Source organism: Lacerta agilis, chromosome 5, assembly GCF_009819535.1.
Source record: "Lacerta agilis isolate rLacAgi1 chromosome 5, rLacAgi1.pri, whole genome shotgun sequence".
Lineage (NCBI taxonomy): Eukaryota > Metazoa > Chordata > Lepidosauria > Squamata > Lacertidae > Lacerta > Lacerta agilis.
In genome coordinates this window covers 85,777,552-85,798,747 of record NC_046316.1, presented here as the reverse complement: position 1 = coordinate 85,798,747, position 21,196 = coordinate 85,777,552, and the positions used below count along the sequence as shown (strand labels likewise).

Below are 21,196 nucleotides of genomic sequence, written 5' to 3'. Positions count from 1 at the left end.
CCTTACAGGAGAACCCAAGACAATTGAATATAGAACAGAATATTCAGAACACATACCAAGCTTCTTAGGTATCCAGTCCAAGCCAAAAGTGAACTTCTTTATCTGTACTACCAGGTACTCAGGAAATGAAGCAAAGCGAGAGGTTCTGGAAACAAAAGCAATTTCATGTGAATGAAGCTGAGCCATAGGAATGCAAAACCAAAAGAGTGCCGCACTCAAAAACAGATTCACGCTGGAAGAATGGAAGGAGACTGAAGGATCTGTATTGGGGACCAGTGACTTTTAATTTGTTCAAAAGCAATCTGGAGTCTGGTCTGATGCAGGAGGAATCCTCTTATGTACTCAATATGTAGCTTGGAGTGGGGATTTGGAGGCAATCGGGAGCAAGGAAAAGCCAGTCCCCACAAACACAGATACAAAGGTTCCTGAATTTAATCCTATTTCTATTTGTATTCCCAAGCCATTCAGGAGGCTGTGATTGAAGTTTCTTAAGAACATCTCTCTCTCTTAACATGCATACCCATGTATAGGACAAATTGCAGACTCACTTAACTCCAGCAGACTTGGCTTGAAGGGCACTGCTCCAGAAGTCTTCTACATTATCTGGTTCTGAAAAGGCCTGCAGACAGGCACTAAAAGGGATTTTGGCGCGTACGAGCTCCGGCAGGGGCCTCCTTGCAGTTTCAGCTTCTCTCCTCTTCAATTCATAAGCAATCAGTTCATCTAACCAGGAACACAAGCAACAACAGAGGGCCATTGCGTGTGGAGAATGGACAACTTTATGTGAGGCACTCAGATAATAAATACTGCATTCCCACATGCAGTCTCCTTCATGTTTCCTCCCTCACTAACCATAAGCATGGTTTGTCATTTTGATATCTAGGATTTACAGTTAAGGTTGAAGTTGGTTAGGAAGACATAGTAAGCTGCCTCATACCAAGTCCACACAGATCAGTTTTGTCTACACAGATTGGCAGTAACCCTCTTGGTTCCAGGTAGGTGTCTTTCCCAGCCTTACCTGAAGAAGCTAGAGATGAGTTATGACCTCTTCCCAGAGGTCAGTCAGTGTAGACAATTCTGAGCTGGATAGACCAATGGTCTGACTCAAGACAAGGCAATTTCCTGTGTCACCATTCCCCCATGATAAAATATACAGAACAAAGGGGAACGTTGGGTGCACTCAACTGTCACTTCAAACAGGTCAGCAGTGTTGCCCAACAGGCCTGACTAGTGCCATGCATGAAAATAATCCTCTGTAACACTCTGGGATTCCATCTCAGCTAACACAGAAGAGGTTCCCTCAAAGTGCAAATTTCCACTGATCGTCATGAAGCATTCCAGTTAACCCATCTGGTATCAGAAGTCAGGATATTTTAAAGGACAGCATTTCAGGTATTTTGCATCAAAGTAAAACTAAGGATGGTATTACACATGCATGTGTGTACATCACTTGACTAGAGGTTGGATGCATGAACTGGTTTCTCTCTCTCTCTCTCTCTCTCTCTCTCTCTCTCTCTCTCACACACACACACACACACACACACAGAGAGAGAGAGAGAATCTGAGGTGGTGGCAGGAGAAAGGGAAAGTTTTGTCTGTGTAGTTAAATCTAGTTAAATCTGTAATGGCTCATTCACACATGCAAGTCATTGTGATGCTGAAATAACATGCATGCGTGAATAAACTGAGCTGAACCCAGAAGTTTCTTCTGAAGGACGCAAAAACCAACACATGCAAAGTAGCCTAATTCACGCCTAACCTTTGTTCACTGCAGCTTCCATTGCTACAGGCAACTGCATGAGATAGTCCACCCTCTCGGTATATCGGACTTTCCTGGACTGGCAGCATTGTGTGCGTTCTTCCACCAAGAACCGGAAGACATCAGTCGGGTTTTCTGAACCAATGGGGTTCCTCTGAAGGGAGAAAACAGGTGAGACCTCTTAGACAATCATGACAGCGCAAGAATAACCAGGCCACATGCGAAGATCCAAAGTACATCTCCTTGTTGTCCTAGTTTCTGAGCTGCTGATGAGAACCTAAGAAGAGCGTGCTGAATCAGGCCAAAGGCCTACCTAGTCCAGCATCTTGTTCTCACAGTGGCCAACCAGATGTCTGTGGGAATCTAGGGAGCAGAACATGAGCACCAGAGCACTCTCCCTTCCCATGGTTCAAGTAACTGGTATTCAGAATTGTTGCTGATTATAGGAAGGAGCCACACTGAAGCTGTTCCCATACTCTCACAATAACATAGGAAGAGTAGTTTAGTTTTAACACGCGAAGCACTAAGATATTAAGAGTCCAAACTGACATACTACCTCTTCAACATGAAATTTTAACAGCCATATTGAAAACTTGCAATTGTCATGACTGATACCTATTACATTTTAGGGGAAGGGAGTGTGATGTTTTATGTCTCAAAAGTATCATCACACAGAGTACAAGACAGGCAGAAATTTAAATTTCTCACACTCCAAAAGGAAGAAATGGCAAGAAGAGCCTGCTGGATCAGGCCAATGGCCCAACTAGTTCAGCATCACAAGTTAATCCTGATCATTAATTTTAACAGGTCTACTCTGAGTAGGACTCACATTGACTACAACTCCTACTTTGCAATCAAGCAGTACCGACACAACTGGGTGGGGGGAAATAATCTTATTTCTATACTACAATGCTCTATGCGCACAACTGGGAAAGATTCTCCAGCCTTGTCGTCAGCGTCCAAGAAAAAAAAAGCTTTCAATGAGTACTTATCTCCCATGTCAATACTTAAGAGACTCATGAACTGATATTTATTAATTTATTTCATGAAACTCCTCAAGATAAAATATGATAAGGCACTACACGTCTATTCACTCAATTGATTTATCTGAAAGGAAATGTCCCGATTTCGCTGAATTAGTTGCTGGAAACAGACTCTGCTAACCCAGCAATTAATTAATTAATTAATTAATTAAAGATCAAAGAATCATCTCCCTTTCCTCCATTGTCTTCCCTACTGCTGTGGCTCACCCTGGGACCTGGTGGTGAAGTCCGTGTAATAAATCTAACAGCGGCAGCGGCAGCAAGATTTCCAGTGTAAGCTCCTTGGGGCAAGGACACATCTTATTTTGCTGGTGTAAATCTACAAAGGTGCCATGTACACCTCTGGTACCACGCCAATCGATCAGTCATTTTACACCAAAACTACTATACAAGACTAACATACCATTTTTGTCTGATACAAGCAAAGACAAGACAAGTAGTGGCTAAACCTTGCTCACCTCTATGAGATGTATAAGGTGCAGGAGAAACTCCTGTGCATCTTGCTGCCGATTGGATGAGAATTCAGGGTGCCCTTTGCTTACAAAAGCTTTGAACATGCGAGGAGAGATACCATTGTGCTGAGGCTAAAAAAGAAACAGAATAAAATACGCCATAACGCTTTGTAATTAATGGTTTGTTGCATGTGACAAAAACGGTGCTTTGTACCACTATTGTGATCCTCCTTCCCATCTTTCTCAGTATCAGTTACCCAAAGAGCTATTCCCATTGGGAGAGGAACAGATTGAATTATTCGCCCAAAGGTACACACAGGAAGTCTAGGGAAGAACTGGTGCAATTCACAATGCCGCTTGATAGTGTATGCATGTTCTACGTGAGGTGAGAGGTGGCAGCAAGTCTTCAGGTACCCCTACAACCCCAGAAAATGACGAAATGTCATGCATGTGTGACTCCAAATGTACATAATGACATCACATAATTTGCAATACAGTGGTACCTCGGGTTATGGACCCGATCCGTTCCAGGGTGCCGTTTGCACCCCAAAAAGTCCATAACCTGAGCAGCAATATTGCGCATGTGCGATTTCGCTTCTGCGCATGCGCGAACTGCGCATAATGCTTCTGCACATGTGTAGACCGCACAGAATGCTTCTCACATGTGCGTGTGGCATGTTCGCAACATGAAAAAACGCAACCCACAGCTATCGTAACCCGAGGTATGACTGTATAGCAGGATTATTATTTTTTAGTTTAGTTACGGTTGTTTTAGGTAACACTCCTCCTGCCCATCTACTAAATGGACAGGGACCAGCATGTACCAACACACCTTACAGGGATTGTCTTTACATTTCCCCACATCTATGGAATGATTTCAGGGAGGTGAAGGGAGATACTGGGAATTCTGAAAACTATTTTGGGCAATACGCATATGCCCTCCACTGCCCTGCGGACAGAAGGAAAGTCAGAACAAAACTCCAGCCACCTTGTATGCTGCTTAGTTCTGTGTCAGAAAGCTTTAGAAAATAATAATATAATATTTTAAAAAATCAAACCTGCCAGGCAACAGGCACCATAGGTCAATGCTGCCTTCATGCAATGCAAGTAGGACAGCATTATTTATCTATTTCATTTCTGAATCGCTTCCCATGAGACACATCAAAGCCATTGACAATATACACACATATAGCAAATATCTTTAAAAACACATTTTAAAAATGATTATAAATATAAAAATTGGAATGGCACATACATCAAAATCAATCCAAAACATAAGGCAAGATAACAGCCAGGATAAAGATCTCAGAAGGCTTGTTGAAAGGGAGACATATCAAGATTCAAGGGTTTTTAGGTAAGCCAGCATGGTCCGTGATTGGAGATGGTGGGAGCTGTAGCCCTTGTCTTCCGGAAAGCACATGGGTAAGGGGCAGTAGGAATGCAGATGCATGAACTGTTGGGCCAGGAGAACTGGGAACCTGGGCAATGCAATGTAATGTTGGACGCATTCACACTATGGGCTGAAACTGAAACTGATTTAATAGCCATCCCCTCTTGGTTGCATGAGAGAAGGATAAGAACACGTGAAGAACCCTGGCAGATCAGATCAAGGGTCCATCTGGTTAAGGCATGAAGGCTATTGCTCTTCTGCCATGTTTGCTCTTGCTCTTGGTATTGACAGACACTGAAGATGCTGGCTGTGGCTCATGAGAGGTGTAATCCAACATCTTGAGGGCACCATGTTTGCTACCCTTAAACACCCCCCTCCTTATACCACCCTCCCCAAAATCTCCTGTTTATTATTTACTTTGATAAAGCGTCCTCGATGGAATTTCCTTCTCCTAATCTGCAGCAGTGCACAGGCAGATTTTAAAGTGTGTGTATGGTTGTGTGTGTGTGTGTGTGTGTGAGAGAGAGAGAGAGAGAGAGAGCGCACACGCACGCACACACACACACACACACACTGAGAGCAAGTAAGAGAAAATTCTGACAACGCTTTCCCCATCAACAGTTGCAAAACCGTTTAGCTAAAAATAAGCTGGGTCAGATCATTCAATCTCTCACATGAACGCTTTGGGCAGGAGGCGCCCAATGACGTCGTCCAATGATGGATGGATTCCAAAGATGCAAGAAATTAAAATATACAGCAGCTCTCTATGAAGCGTGTTAACAGGCACCATGTAATGTGCCACAGTATCGGTGTGAAAAACAAGGTAGATATATCCGAGTAAATCTGATGGACCATTTTTACACTAAACTTGGCACTGCCTGTCAGAGATAAGAGTGTGAGGTCTGTACAGTATAATTTCTTCCTTAGTCCCAAGTATAGTTTGTTTCTAAATCCGAAGAATTTAATATAATTGCAAAGTTGGTTAATTTAGTAAGTATATAAGACGACAAAGAAAAAGGAGGAAAAAGAAAAAGATAAAAAAGGATTAAAAAAAATAAAAATGGAAAAAATGGAAAATAGAAATAAAGAGTAAATAATTAAGAACCACAAACACACAACACCAACCACTACAACAACACAGCCAAGAGAAAAAAAGAAAAAGAAAAAGAAAAAGAAAGGAGAAACAAGGAGGTTAAGAAAAAAAGAAAGCAAAAAAAGAAAGAAAGAATTTTTTTGGCCACAATACTCTTATTCCCCCACTAGGCGTCCTTCTTCAGTGGGTAACAGGAAGTCCAAAGTCTTTATGATATTTTTTGTTAATAATCTTTGCTAATAATTTTTGTTAATAATCACATTAAAAGTAGCATAAATACAGCTGAAGCTTAAGGTTCATAATTATGTAAGAAAAGATAAATATATGGGGTGTTTTTTTCATTTTTTGTGTACATGATTGTGTACTATATATGTGTAATGTATTGTAAGACTATTAATAAAGCTTGTTACATGTTTTTAAAAAGGAGTGTGAGGGAGAAAATGTAAAATTAATCGTTGCTATGACGCTTCTGTTTCGACTGCATTGCCTCTCATGATGGCAGTGCATTAATATGAACTAAAGCTGAAATGTGCTCCTTAGCTAAATAGGGGCGAGGGAGGGGGCAGGCAAACAGGTAGTTCCACTGAGATGGTCAGAGAAAGCAGTTTGCCCAATATCCCAATATCCAATAAGTTATTCTGGATTCACACATAATATGAAAGTCGTGATTTTGTACAGGTAGCCCGAGAGATTGGGGCAGAGGGGGGCAGTAACATGGAGAGCAAGGAAACTATCCTTTAACTGCAACATGGAGAATTGGATGCTGAAGCTTTGCAAAACAACAGCAACGGGATTTGCATTTGTCTTGTTTTGTTTCTGTAGGTTATATAGGCAGAAAACTCTTTGGCTGCACTGAGTTTGGGCACCCCAGCCCACGTTGGTTATGAGGCTCCGCTGATGCCTCTCATCCAGTCCTCTGCCCATGTCCAAGTCAAAGCACCCTTTACTCCACCGATCACACAGAGGCTCAACACTTTCCTCATCAACTCTTCATCGATGCAGCAGCTCCACCAAATAGCATGACCCTTGGGAAAAGGCTACAGTAAACATGATGCTGATCCAAGAAGGGAATGGCAAGAGTGGTTTGGGGTAAAGGTAAAGGTAAAGGACTGCAAAAAGATCAAACTTATCCATCCTTAAAGAAATCAGCCCTGAGTGCTCACTGGAAGGACAGATCCTGAAGTTGAGGCTCCAGTACTTTGGCCACCTCATGAGAAGAGAAGACTCCCTGGAAAAGACCCTGATGTTGGGGAAGATGGAGGGCACAAGGAGAAGGGGACGACAGAAGATGAGATGGTTGGACAGTGTTCTCGAAGCGACTAGCATGAGTTTGGCCAAACTGCGGGAGGCAGTGGAGGATAGGGGTGCCTGGTGTGCTCTGGTCCATGGGGTCACAAAGAGTCGGACACGACTGAACGACTGAACAACAACAACAAAGGTAAAGGGACCCCTGATCATTAGTTCCAGTCACAGACGACTCTGGGGTTGCGGCGCTCATCTCGCTTTATTGGCCGAGGGAGCTGGCATACAGCTTCTGGGTCATGTGGCCAGCATGACTAAGCTGCTTCTGGCGAACCAGATCAGCGCATGGAAACGCCATTTACCTTCCCGCCAGAGCGGTACCTATTTATCTACTTGCACTTTGACGTGCTTTCAAACTGCTAGCTTGGCAGGAGCAGGGACCGAGCAACAGGAGCTCACCCTGTTACCAGGATTTGAACCGCCAACCTTCTGATCGATAAGCCCTAGGCTCTGTGGTTTAACCCACAGCGCCACCCGCGTACTCTGCCACAAAACCACTGCCACTGTTGGCCTAACTTCAACGACACAATTGTTGTGAAGGTAAAATGGAATTCCATGCTTGTTACTCCAGAGTTACTATCCAGAGGAAAGGCAGGATACAAATGTGGGAAGCAAAGAGGCATGCATGCCCATAACTTCTCTCTAGGGCAGCTATGGTTTATCCCATTCCCCCGGCCTCAACACCCTACTGCCATTGGCTGCAGAGGTGAGCAAAACAAGAATTCTGCTCTTGCTAGAAGGCAATAATAGGGGGTGGATGAAGAGTAGTAAAAGAAAACCCACTGAGAAAGCTCACCACTACTGGCTCCCATCCTGGCTTGAGCCAGTCGTACACATGTTCTACTATGCACGGGGTTCAGATTTTGGAACACCACTGAAAACAACCAAGAAGCAAGATCTGCAGCAGTACATCAAAACACTTCCTATGTTGGCAGAGGCAACACAGGCACCTCATCACGGACCAGGAGCTAAAATGCACAGGCTCTCCCTAGAACTAACTTGCGCCCAGTTGGTCGTGTGAATAACCTCCAATTCTCCCCACCTTCTTTAGGGACTCTATAAACTGAGGACTGCTATTAAAGAATTGTTAGCTAATCGATAAACCAACCACGTTTAAATAAATTTTCGTTTTAGCAAAGCCTCCATACAGCTGCCTTTCTATAGATCCTGAGGAGTGCAATAGCTTAGACTTTAATAAAGAAAAGCTGCCACTATCATTTAGAAAGGAAATGCCATCTTTGGGACCATCTTGCTGCTAAACAAATATAGCCCTAATTAGCAACTTGGATGGGTGACCACTAAGAACCCAATTGAGGGAAAGGTGTATTTTTATAATAATAGGTACAGGAGGTAAGTCCTTTAAAAAAAGATGGGGGTTATGCCACCTTTAACATTTTATATTTAATCCCTTATTTATGCAGGAACATAACAGAATCAAAACAGCCTCCCAAAAGCAGAAGGTGCATATCTTTAACTCTTGGCTCTAGCCCATTAGAATTTGCCTTAGCTGACTAAAATAAGCTTTGAGTAATCACCCAGTTCAAAATTTTAAGCTTTTGTTAAAAAAAACAACGTGTTGCAGATTTAAAATGATTTCTAACAAATAATTACTCTTCTGGTTGAACTTGGAACCCTGCTATAAATACACCACTGCGTTTACTCTGAGTAGTTCTTCCAGGAACAAAAATTCCTCTCCAGCTACTGCATCTCCTGTATCCATTACATGGTGACCTTTCCTTTCCAAACACACCACCTTAGAGAGGGAGAGGCAGGGTGGGGACATTCTGAGTTTCCAGGTTTTAGGGTAACAAAAGATTGACAGCGACACAAAATGCTAACTAGACACAAGCTGAACCATGTCAGACAGTGTCCTAATAAAAGCAAAGATTATATGGCAGGCAGCCATAAATATATCATTTTCTTAAAATCCCCCAGTGGGCCAAACATACTAGCTCCAAGCACTGCTTCCAGAATGCAACAAAACTGCCTCGCTAAAGGAAAGATAAAGAGAAGGCTGTCCTCAACCGCTCAGAGGTGCTAAAGTCAAATCTGTGCTACGTTCCTTGCTGCAGTTCTTTAAAATACTCAGATTTGTCCTGTTTCTATATGCATTTACTCTGGCTAGGACTCTGGGCTGCTTTTGGGGTATATCTGCCACCAGCAGTTATCAGGCTTTCTGCCTTCAGGATTTCATTCCACACTGAGCCACCTCGGCAAGGAACTACAGCAGATTTGCTAAGGCACTGCCAATGCATTATAGATTATTTCTAAGAACGTGTTCTGGGGAGCCATGCTCAGCTGATGCAGGGCACAGACCAGATCGGTTGACAGAGGCATAGCTAGGGGGGGGCGCCACACCGCGGGGGTGGCACTTACTGCAGGGCCTGCAGGTGTCCTAGCCACGTGTCTCTTGGGCGGCTCGGGTGCCTGCAGGCTCTGCGCTGCCCAAAACAGCAGCATGGGGCTTGTGTCTGCCCGCCTCCCCCAGGCTCAGCCTCCCTACAGCTGTAGGTGAGGTGGCAGTGAGGCTCCACACAGCATACCCTGCCCAGTAGGCAGCTTGCCCAACGCCCATGGGCAGCTCACCCTGGGTGCCCAAGTGGCTAGCTACGCTGTTGCCTGGATGCCTCTTCTACCTAGTTATCAAGCTGTGCATACTAGGTAAATACCTTGTGTTCTTCTTTCATCACCTGTTCAATGAGCTCAGATTTCGTTGGTGGTTTAGAGTATTGGCCTGAAAGGAGGCCATGTCCCAATTTAGCCCTGTAGTAGAGGGAGGGGGGTAGGGGTGGGGTGGGGGTAGGGAAGGAAAGAGAAAGCACACAAAATGTTTCCCACCAGGCTCAGAGTAGGGAGAAAACAGCAGGAGGGTGAAAGTAAGGCTAAATGTGGCCCATCTGTTAACACACACCCTGAACACACATCCTTACTATGATTCAACTAAGCTTCTTCCATCTTGGCACCCCCCATTTCAAAAAGCAGCAAGTCATACAAAATACTGTAGTGTTAGCTATGTGGGAGAAAATACTCTCCAAACCACATAGCTATGCTTATTACAAACAACAAGACTACTCTGGTGAAAATCCAGGTCAATTCAAAGACAGCGATCAGATCAAAGTCAATCAAGCACAGTCATTTATCAAATGTCACAGGTGATTCCAAAAATAAATTAAATGAAAACTGTAAAGCAGCAATACAAATACTGAATAAACAAACAACATCAACAAATGCTTGCCACTATCCACAGAATGGAAACAGCTAAAGTCAGCTTTATAATCAATTACATCCTATAAGATAAAAACTACTGTGAATAATTGCCGCTACAAGTCGTGCCACTAACCAAGTTCAAAAGGAAATCTGTCATTTAATAAGAATGCCAAAAGGCAATTAGTACATTTTCACCCCATGTCCAGAACGGTGTTTGTCTGGGTACCTCATAAAGCTTATTAAAGCAACAAACAATGTGGGAGATTCAACCATTCAGAGAAATCTGGTGCTTAATATAAAGCCTGCCACTTACATTTGCGTGTTGAAATCTTGTGTTGGGTCTAGAGGAGAGTAGTCATATATTCTTGGAAGGTTTCCCACGTACCTATCCAGAGAATTGCGGAGGAAGAAGAGAACATTCAAATAGAGCAGATTGTTTTCCATTGACATAATTTGCTGATGAGACCATTTGCTCCCATATAGTCTTGCCTAGGCCCTAAAATCTACTTCAGGGGTCTTGCTCTTGTTGGCATCTCAATATACCCACTGTGACAAGAATGTGAGGCTGGGCCTTTTCTATAGCAGTGCTGAGGTCTGGAATGCTCCCCAAGTCAAAATCCATCAGTCAGACACCATCTCCATCTCTATTCTGTCAGAAACTGAAGACACCTGGTTCAATGGGCTTTTAACATATAGCATATTTTAATTCTACTTCTGGTGGATTTTAATTGCTAACTTTTTTTAGTCTCTCACTACTGTTGGTTTTTTCTTTGCAGTGGTTGCATTGGGTGATATCCAATGCTTCCACACTGCTGACAGAAGGCATCCGGCAGCAGAACACGAGAAGAAGGAAATGTTCACCTGTTCCTCCTTCCCATGCACTTCCTGAAAATCTGCTCTGGAGGACAGGGGGTCCTTCAGGAACAGATTTCGGGGGCAGAGGGGGCTGCAGAGAGGAAGAACAGCAATCACTGGAAGTTCCTTCCCACCCGTTTCGTCAGCAAAGGGAAAGCATTGAATACCACTCATTATACGTTCTAACAATCTGTCCAATATATATATTTATAGTTTTAGTGCTCTGTTTTTATCCTTATGCTGCAAAGCCACTCTAAGTACAACAGTAGAAGAGTGGTGTGTAAATAAATGAATGCTTATCCTCAAATTTTGGAGGTTGGAATTGTAAGACACCTGCTAGAACTCCACAAGCAATACAGTGCCTTCTGGGAGCAAAGCAGCAGTTGAGGATCCTCTCTTTCCCCATCTCCATCTGGCTGAAGGATTTAGTGGATTAGTTCCTAGGACAGCTATGCAGACCCTGTTGCCAGGCAAGAGTGTGCAGTTGACAGGGGGAAGGGATTCTAATGAAGAGCCACCCCCTCTGGCCAGGGGACTCTTGAGGGATTCACACCACTGTGCTTGAAAGTATTTATATATGCACTCAATAAACAGATGGTTGCTGCAGGGATGGGAGTAGAGGATGGAGGATCCCTATAAAATCCAGCAAGCTTAGGAATGCTTTAAAAAAAAAAGAAGAGATGGAAAAAATAAAACACGGGTTGGACATGTATTTATTAGTCTCACTTTACATCTAACAAAATATGTAAAGTGAGAATGCAACAACTACATTCACCAATCGACAGGCATACTTCCCAGGAAGTCCCAATTAACCACAGCTCCCTGTTGGGGATAAGCATTGGGGCAGACCTGGAGTTTGCTATTGTGTACTGTAGTGAGCCTTAGTAGCGCAATGAGGAACATAAGAGATTCTAATCTGTTGCCGCAAAACTTCCCTAGAATGACTTACGCTCTCTGAAATTCAGGGATGCTGAAAATGGCTTGTAGGACAGTGTTGACATAGCAACTGTTGCCCAGGTTTTTCATGCCAGTGTATCCTGGACCATACATTGGTTTTAGCTTCATGCCAGACTCTTGGATCACTTCCCATTCAGAGACTCTGGGTTTGATGTCGTTATCTCTCGAGCCATTCTCCGTCTGAATGCAAAAAAAAAACAAAAAACTTTTAAGAAGCAGCAGTTTACAAAAGCGCATGTTAAGAACTTATAAAGCAGGTGTATTTAAATAGAAAAGAAGAAGAAAACACCTGGTTCTGAGAACTTTCCCAAAGGAAACACCCAGCAGTAAAAAAGCTTGCTTTCTGCTTGCTGAGATACAAATGCAATCATGTCTCCACCTGCTGAATTATCTAAGCAACTGCAATCAAGTGGTGCTCAAAACTTACTTCCACTTTCATAGCCGCAACCCAGAAAGAGCCACTGGTATAGCCATAAAAAGCTCCCTCGTTTTTCTGTAGAGCTTCACATGCAATATGTGGTTTAAAAAAAAATATGGGGAGTCTGATTTACAGAGACCTAAACTTTGCAAAATGTGACTGTATGGTTCAATCCTGGGCAGGATGGTAAGCAAAGCCTTGGTTTCCAAATACACATATATTGTACATCAGGGTTGGGGAACCTCATGCTCAGGAGCCAAAAACAGCATTCCAGGCCTCTGTATCTGGTCCTAAGTTTACAATAATTGTTCCAACCATTTGCAAGTGGCCCCCAAAAGATTCCCCAGAAGGGAATGTAGCCCCCGGGCTGAGAAAGGTTCCCCATTCCTTTCTCACTCTACATGCTTAGAGTCTTACCGAACTCAGAAACAGCCTGGTGTAATTTTATTATGTTATCAGATGCCTATTAGCAGGAGAACATAAACTGAAAAGCAGATTATATATTTTAAAAGAAAGAAGTCTCCCCCGCAAGAACTGAAATTGAGCTTTTCCAATTGAGGCACTGATTTTCCCAGCTATTTTCCATGACTGCTCAAGGTACAGATTCTGAATAAAAGGAAAGCCACTTACTACATGCATTTGGAGCATATCAATGCCAAAATGTGCTAAGTGTTTGGCTATGTGTGGGTCCAAAACCGCCTCCTCTTCATCAAAGGAATAGACATCTGTAGAGAAAAGAAGAAAAAGGACTGCTCACCGAGTGTTACCCATCAGCGTTATTTCACAATAGCATATTCTTTGAAGCTTTACCACCTACATAATACGCCAAGCAATAGTAATTTTGCTGCACACATGCCAGCTCCATTATTAAGCAAATTCTGGACATTCTGTTCACTACCAAGTTCTCCACATTATAATGGTTCCATTGGCAACCAAGAGATCCCTATTCTAAGATGCCCTTCAGACATTGCTGCAGCAGCTTTGTGTGCCACCGTTCTGGGGCTTCATCCTACATTATCCAGCCTGCAGCAGGGGCAATTTGGGAGGCACAGAACAAGGCAACCGGCTCTGTCCTTGCAGCAGTGAGCTTTCAGGTGTTAGAAAGAAAGTCACAGCTAAGGGGCAGAATGAATGCTTTCCACACAGTAGTTCTCGGGTTCAATCCCTGGAATCTCCAGTTCTTTTAAGGCAGGGGTGCCAAAACTTTTTTCACAGACAGATTTGATGAAGTGAACATGCATGAGGGCCAACCAAATTTGCTGACCCTTTTAGAGCTTTTTTAAGGGTTGAGGTTGTTGCCATAGGGACCAGATTAGACAGACTTTGGACATGCCTGTTTTAAGCTATCAGAGGGCAGACTTTCTCTGCCTTGAAATTAGAGAGCTACTGCCAGTCAAGAGTAGAAAATGGTGGGCTGTATGAACCAGTGGTTCAGTATAAGCTCACTTTGGCTCTATCCACTGGCCAGAGCATCCATTGGCCAGAGAACAAAAAGGCCACTCAGAGGTCATCTCTTGCCTGGAGAAGGGGGAAGGGTTATGAACCCTGCTCCACTAAACCCAGAGGGATACTCCCCTCCAGAAATTAAGAGAGATGGGGATTGTGGGATCGCTTTTCTCCACGAAATCAAATCAAGGCAACTGGCAACTGGCACACAGGTGCTCTCTCTTGTTCCTGATCAGAGTGGCTGCCTACCTGCAAATGAAGAGCCCCCGCCTCCCCACCAGGCTGCAAGTAGCTCCTCTGCCTAAAAAACTGTTAGCTAAAAACCAGGGCGCAGCACAGGTCAAACCCTGCCTTTCAAGAGGAACCTAACACAGCAAGGGAAGGGCCCGCCTTGTTCCTTCATCAGCAAGAGAAAGAGCAGCTGCTGAGAACTTTCCTGCCCCACCTGCCAGAAAGAACACTCTGCTCCAAATGCTACACCCTTGTGCAAATTAATTGAAACGAAGCATGTTTTCTATCTTACTCGTAATCCTGTACTCAAATCAAACACACAAAGTCAGCTGATCATTATGGTGTTGGAAGCCTGCAGCCAATAGAAGGAATGATGCGCTGCCCACTATATACTGAGGTTCTATGAAAGAGTTATTCCAGAGCTGGAAAGAGGTATCCTGACAGCACTGGGATATTGCAGCAGGACCTAGCCCCCCACCCCCACTCCCGGTCACACTTTGAAAATGGTGAAGAAATTCATGACAGAGCAGCAAATACAGGTACTTGATTGGCCAGGGAATTCCCCGGACGTAAATCCCATTGAGAATTTGTGGGCTATATGCAAAAGTCGCCTCCGTGCTGTAGACTGTATGACTATGGAGAAGCTCATTCAGGCACTGATTCAAGTGTGGTACAGGGATCCGAAAATCAACAGTGACTGTTCGAAACTAGTAGACTCCATGTCAAACCGGGTTCAAATGCTGCTTTAAAATAGCAGAGGTCATATCCATTACTAATGCACCTATATGTGAGTTTTGTGCATGTATATGTGAGTTTTGTACAATAAACTATAGTTTGTTTCAATTAATTTGCACAAGAGTGTAGTTGCCCTGGGACAGAAGAACATGGGACTGCACTTCAGCTATGAAATCTGCTTTCAGAAGATGCAGTGGTGATCACCGACACCATACTGCCTCTAATGCTGGAGGTAGTATGTAGTCAGCAGGATTAGTAGCCACTGAGAGGGCAGCTGTGTGGGCTGTTATGTACAAAATAAGAAGGCAGGCCCACTCCCCTCCTCCAGGTTCTTGCGTAGCTGCTAGTTGAGAGCAGACAACATTTCCCTTGATGGCACTAGCGGCCCAAGAAGCTAGTAAAAAGGTGCATTGCAGGAGACGAGATGACCCTTTGGGTCCCTTCCAACTATATAATTCTATGATTCTATGAAGCCTTGCTTTACCAGCAAGTTCAAGGTATCCAGAATTCCATCCAAGAAGTGTGGGGTACAGTTGCAACAGACATCAGCACATGCCAGATGTGCCTCCCCACAAATCCTCCTCGTACCTGTAAGTAACTCCTTGTGTGCTCCCCCAATCTCAGAGCATGGGCTTACTACACATAGTATCATAGGTGTGGACCTGAACTTTCCTTCCATTTAATGCAACAGAGTTCATGGAACGTGCCTTTCCTGCCTCTATTTTTTCCTCTGGAGGGCCCTCAATGGACACACGCGAACACACCCCACAAAAATCTGGTCCTGGGGTTGCAGGAACCTTGGGAATGGTGCGGCATATGGTGTTGTGGGCTGCAGGGGGTAGGAGTCGGGAGCAATTCCTCCCAAACCCCCAATTACATGGATGGAGGAGCAACTTAGGATCCAAGCTGCGGCGTCTAAACAGGCTGGCAAAGATGTTTTTCTCCTTGAGGCAGATCCATTAAGGACTCCTATGTTCATTTGTTTATATTTGTTTAACCATCCCCTGCAGGAGGTTGCTGGGCTACCCTGTTCCTTGAATCAGACAGGCATCTCTGGCCTTTGGCAACCTGTCCATGTCTCCTCTTCACTTACAGCAGAGTATAGAACTAGTTCATCTGGGTTTTAACTGTAGTGGATTTAACGTTCAGTGTACGTGCGGTGAAACAGAAGGATGTTGCCATCTTCATGTAGGGGGCAGGGTGAACAAGACTGCGAACCAGGAGATGAAAGCGCTGCACTTGAATCTGAAAGACCTGCATTCAAAGCATACCGTGTGCCTTTGGGGCAAGTCATCTCATAGCTTCCCATCTGCTAAGGAATATATTGCCATCTGCTAATGCTGATATTGCTAATGAGGGTATGTAGTTCAAAGGATTTCCACCAGGGTCATGAGGCAGTCTGAGGTAGCCGGCTCGGGCAGTAGAATCCAAGGGGCACCTCCATAGGCACATACCATCGCCAGAGAAGTAGATGTGGTGGCTTCCAGGTTCCAGAGAGATCTCACAAAAGCCCTGCAAAATCACGCGAGAGCTCCCTGAGGTTGTGCGGAGCCTAGTGCACCCTTCCTGAGATGCTGGTAAGAGAGACAGAGTGCCTTGTTTACCCAAGATATTGAGAAGGTTGTATGAGGCCTTTGTGTGATCTCGTGGGGCTGTTGCAAGAGCTCACCAGAAGCCAGAACCAGAATTTCTGCAGAATGAACCCAGAGAGGCCATAGGCATGCAATCCTGGTAAATGAGGCTTTGGCAGGGGCAGAAAGCTGGGGAACCTCCCATTTTGCCTCAGGCAGTGAAACAGGATACGCCATCCCTAATTTCCGCCCTCTTTATTTGAAAAACGATAATACGAATGACCTCTTTCTCTATAGGAACAACGGAAGGAGAAACTTAAAATTAGCTGGAATTTCAGATCTGCTACTGTTGCTAAATTGCCTTGTAATCCTAATTTGGGTTCAAAAGCAGCATATTAAGGTTTTATCAAGAGTTAAAACTGTGAGCGTCATCCAGCCATATAATTTCTGGCCTCCTAAATCCTGCAAGGCAAAAACAGGAACAGTGTTCCTCTCGATAAGCGTTGCGATGCCCAGCTGATAAAGTCCAGCATTCTCTCCGCTAGTGTCTGCCAAGGGTGACCCTGCTGGCATTTATGGATAGACATGGTGCCTTTCTGCTGCCATTGCATGCCAAAGGAGTCTCTGTTTCCAGGTACATGTTATTGTTCCCCTCTGTAAACAAGAGCTCAGCATTCTCGTGCTTTTCCAGTTAAGTCACGATGCTGTGCGACACCTGGAAAAAGTTTGTGCGCATTATCAGAGCCACCTAAATGAACCTTGGATAACATTTGCAACAGTATTTGAAGCATTTCACTTCAGCTGGAAAAGACATCCATATGGATGTCTGACTAGAGATAAAATAAAACAGGGACAAAACAATAACATTTGAAACCTTAAAAGTAAAGGTAAAGGGACCCCTGACCATCAGGTCCAGTCGTGTCCGACTCTGGGGTTGCGGCGCTCATCTCGCTCTATAGGCCGAGGGAGCCGGCGTTTGTCCGCAGACAGCTTCTGGGTCATGTGGCCAGCATGACAAAGCTGCTTCTGGCGAACCAGAGCAGCGCACGGAAACGCCGTTTACCTTCCCGCTGGAGCGGTCCCTATTTATCTACTTGCACTTTTTGGGGGTGCTTTCGAACTGCTAGGTGGGCAGGAGCTGGGACCGAGCAACAGGAGCTCACCCCGTGGCAGGGATTCGAACCGCCGACCTTCTGATCAGCAAGCCCTAGACTCTGTGGTTTAACCCACAGCGCCACCTGGGTCCCCATTTGAAACCTTAACTCAATGCAAATAGGCTTCGAAGCCACACCAGAGGCCAGCTGAGGTCAACTATTGAAGTGCTGATATTCATCTAGGGACACTTGGATACAAATCTTTGTTTGCCTTTCACTGCCATTTTACTTCAGCTTTTACATTACATCCATGCCAACTGAGGACTACATTTCATGTCTCTGATGAAGAGGGCTCCAAGCCACAAAAGCTTACGACATAATATAATTTGTCATTCTTTTAAAGCCTTACAAGATTCTTTGTTCTTTTCGCGAAAACAGATTAAAAAGCAACCCCTCTGGGTATCTTTAAATTTTCTTCTTTTTTCATTTGAGTTTGCATTCAAAGAACCCTTGAAAGGCAAACTACACTAATTCCTTTTAGCAGTTATAAGAACGGGACGCAACCGAAGCTTGCAGTTCTCCGCTGAATCAAAAGATCAATACACTTTAAAACCTGAATTTTTCACAATACTGACTGCAAACTTGTTTCATATTTCCTTTTGTATTTAGGACCCTTTGGTATCTAACTGATGACAAATTAAACGCAAAGAAAATATTAAGAATTAGTAAACTGCTCGTTTACTGTAAAGGGACACCTGACCATTAGGTCCAGTCGCGGAAGACTCTGGGGTTGTGGCGCTCATCTCGCTTTACTGGCCGAGGGAGCCGGCGTACAGCTTCTGGATCATGTGGCCAGCATGACTAAGCCGCTTCTGGTGAACCAGAGCAGTACATGGAAACACCGTTTACCTTCCCGCCAGAGCGGTACCTATTTATCTACTTGCACTTTGACGTGCTTTCGAACTGCTAGGTGGGCAGGGGCAGGGACCGAGCAACGGGAGCTCACCCCGTCGCGGGGATTCGAACCACTGACCTTCTGATCGGCAAGCCCTAGGCTCTGTGGTTTAGACCACAGCACCACTCGTGTCCCCTTGTTTACTGTAGGCAGGAATAAAACACGCTGTCTGGCCTATTGTGTTTTTCTTGGGGGGGGGGGGACGAAGGGAGCAAAGGGTACACTGATAACTATTATCCCTCCTCCCCTCCCTGCTAAAAGAATTGTTTGCAAGGATGAATGATAAAGATTTTAAAGGTAACCTAGGATACTTAAAAGACTGTACAGGTTTAATTCTCTGTTAAGACTCTGTTCTATTATTAACCAACTGAAATCTGTACTGTTACGCAAATTCTCACTGCAATATGTCAGTCCTCTTAATAGCCTGCTTTGGCCAAAATATTATGTAGGTGACTCAAGACCAGAGCCTTTGATCCCACCCACCCCCCCCCCCCGGCCAGATGGAAGCCCTCCAGAGCAGTATGTCAATCGTGCAGCATGATGGGCACATAAGCCTCATTAGCATCCCTTCCTCTAATAAATTTTGTCCCTATGCCCTCAGTGCACAACCATTAACAATGACAAGAGGCCACTCTGCCCTTTTCAGTCACAGCCAGAAGTTCCAATGATTTATGTGCTTCCTGACGCGGCATTAATTCTACGGTAAGAGTTTGAGGGGTGGAAGGAGAGCTGTAGAGAGAGCCGCCAGCTGAGCCACAGGGCCCCTGGGAGCCGCGTGACAAAAACGTGGCTATGCTGAAGGGGTCTAAAAATCTCTTTGTTCTTAAACGTTCAGCCTCCCTTGGATGTGGCATACTCAAGCCAAGCACCAAATCTGTTTTGCTGTGGCAATGCTGAAAGGATGTGTTTCCCCACTTTGGCTAGCTTTGCAGCAAAACTGTGTGCATGGACAGGAATGAGAATTCTTTGAGTTGCACAACATGGCCTGCCTTTGTTGAGAACAGTCAGATGTGTTCTCTCCCTTACTGGCCTTTCTGTGTGATTCCAGTATTGTTCAAAGGACGTATCCAGTCAACTACAGAACATAGCAAACTCAATGTTCAAAACTCTGCTCGGTCATTAGGCCCTAGACAAGCAAGGCAGCTCTCCTGCGGCCCAGAGATGCAATGTAGAAAATACATAATCCAGGACACTTGTGCATATCCCAATTCAGTGAAAGTGCAGAATGTTGTACCTTGTCCCGAATTCAGCTTCTGTAAAACCCCTGCTTACTTCCTCATTTTCCTGCCCTTTTCTATACCACATGTCTGTGATAAAACCAAGAGACAGTGGTGATGTGGGCTACCTGATAAAAGGTACTTATTTTCAAACTGACTAACCTGCGCCATCGGGAGTAATTGTTCCAAGCTTCACTGCTAAGGGATAACCCATCTCCTTATAGTGTTCCAGCGCATGTCCATTTCCTCCACTGCCGTAAAAGAACCACTTTCCACACAGTACTGACCCATCTGTGAGATTCAGCCAAAGATTCTCCCGCAGGTCGCATTTTGAGCATTTCCAGCCACTGAAAAGCAAGAAACATTCAGGGTTAGATTGGCAGTACTGGGGAAACCTGGGTCTATCTCCAAAATGAGCAAGTGGCCAAGATTCCCAGATTGGATTAACCATAGAGTTCTCCTTGTCAACTGCCAATGGGACAACCACAATCTGCTGACATCTGAGTAGCCCCACATCACCAATCCTCAAAAACTGCTGTTCTTCATTAACGATAACTGTACGTAGGAAGAAATTCAGTATTGCTCCGTTACAAATGTTTTCTTAACATAAGCATTTCTGCTTGCCTGACGAAACAAGTCTCTCCTTCTTATGTGCACTCCTGAGCTGCCCAGAGCCAATTGGGGGACATGCGGGGAGCCCTGTTGTGCAAGGAGAAGTCCACTAGCAGGATCTGTTAGTTGAATCTGGTCCATGGTGCTATCAATATATATCTATCTATCATATATATATATATATATATATATATATATATATATATATATATATAAACAGAGCAACGTAAGAAAAGAAACACAACAGACATTAAGCTCTAGGAAAGCTTACAACCAACATTTCGGTAGTGGGGGAACAAAAAGATGGAAAGGAAGGAACAGGGAGGACTAGGTAAAAGGGGATTAATGTGAGCAAATTGTCCTCCTATACCGAGTATTCAATACAGAACACTCAATACAAACGTGTCAAATAAAGCAGAAAGACCTGCTAGCGGTTTAAAACATTGTATATTAAATGTTATAAAACCATATAATGTACTGCAGAGCACTTTAGAATCATTTAATTAACTTTAATGTCATTTGCGTGAGACAAGATAATGGATTAATGCAGTGTTAATGGGTATGAAGAAAACGTAAACAGCTGCCAACAGGGACCTTAATGGCTGCTGCAGACAGAAAATGAGAGGAGTGACAAGTAAGATGGTTTCTATAAAAGTGTTGCGCTACATATCTATGTGCTATGGGGTGGGGGTGGGGCCCTCCTGGAAGGTCTTACCCGAGAGCTCCTTAGCTATTTATATCACATTATTCTTGGCAAGTGTGGTTTTCTGGTCTTGTTCTTTAACCAGGCCCCTATCCTAACCACCCATCCCCAAAGGCATCCAATTGGTTAACATGGGATGCAGAAGCTGGATTAGGT

The 21,196-nt window shown here is 44.3% G+C and overlaps 1 protein-coding gene across 4 annotated transcripts in view; it reads right to left on the bottom strand.

The window, feature by feature from the left end:
* USP13 (ubiquitin specific peptidase 13) overlaps positions 1 to 21,196 on the bottom strand; it is a 58,388-nt gene that overhangs the window by 7,939 nt on the left and 29,253 nt on the right. For all 4 annotated transcript variants that reach the window (XM_033150701.1, XM_033150702.1, XM_033150703.1 and 1 more), the window contains exons 6-14: positions 19,888 to 20,072; positions 13,107 to 13,201; positions 12,051 to 12,238; positions 10,560 to 10,631; positions 9,709 to 9,802; positions 3,261 to 3,386; positions 1,760 to 1,913; positions 549 to 723; positions 57 to 145 (exon numbers count right to left, since the gene is read on the bottom strand). In XM_033150701.1, coding sequence (XP_033006592.1) covers positions 57 to 145; positions 549 to 723; positions 1,760 to 1,913; positions 3,261 to 3,386; positions 9,709 to 9,802; positions 10,560 to 10,631; positions 12,051 to 12,238; positions 13,107 to 13,201; positions 19,888 to 20,072 — 1,178 coding nt within the window. The remainder of the gene's footprint in view (positions 1 to 56; positions 146 to 548; positions 724 to 1,759; positions 1,914 to 3,260; positions 3,387 to 9,708; positions 9,803 to 10,559; positions 10,632 to 12,050; positions 12,239 to 13,106; positions 13,202 to 19,887; positions 20,073 to 21,196) is intronic.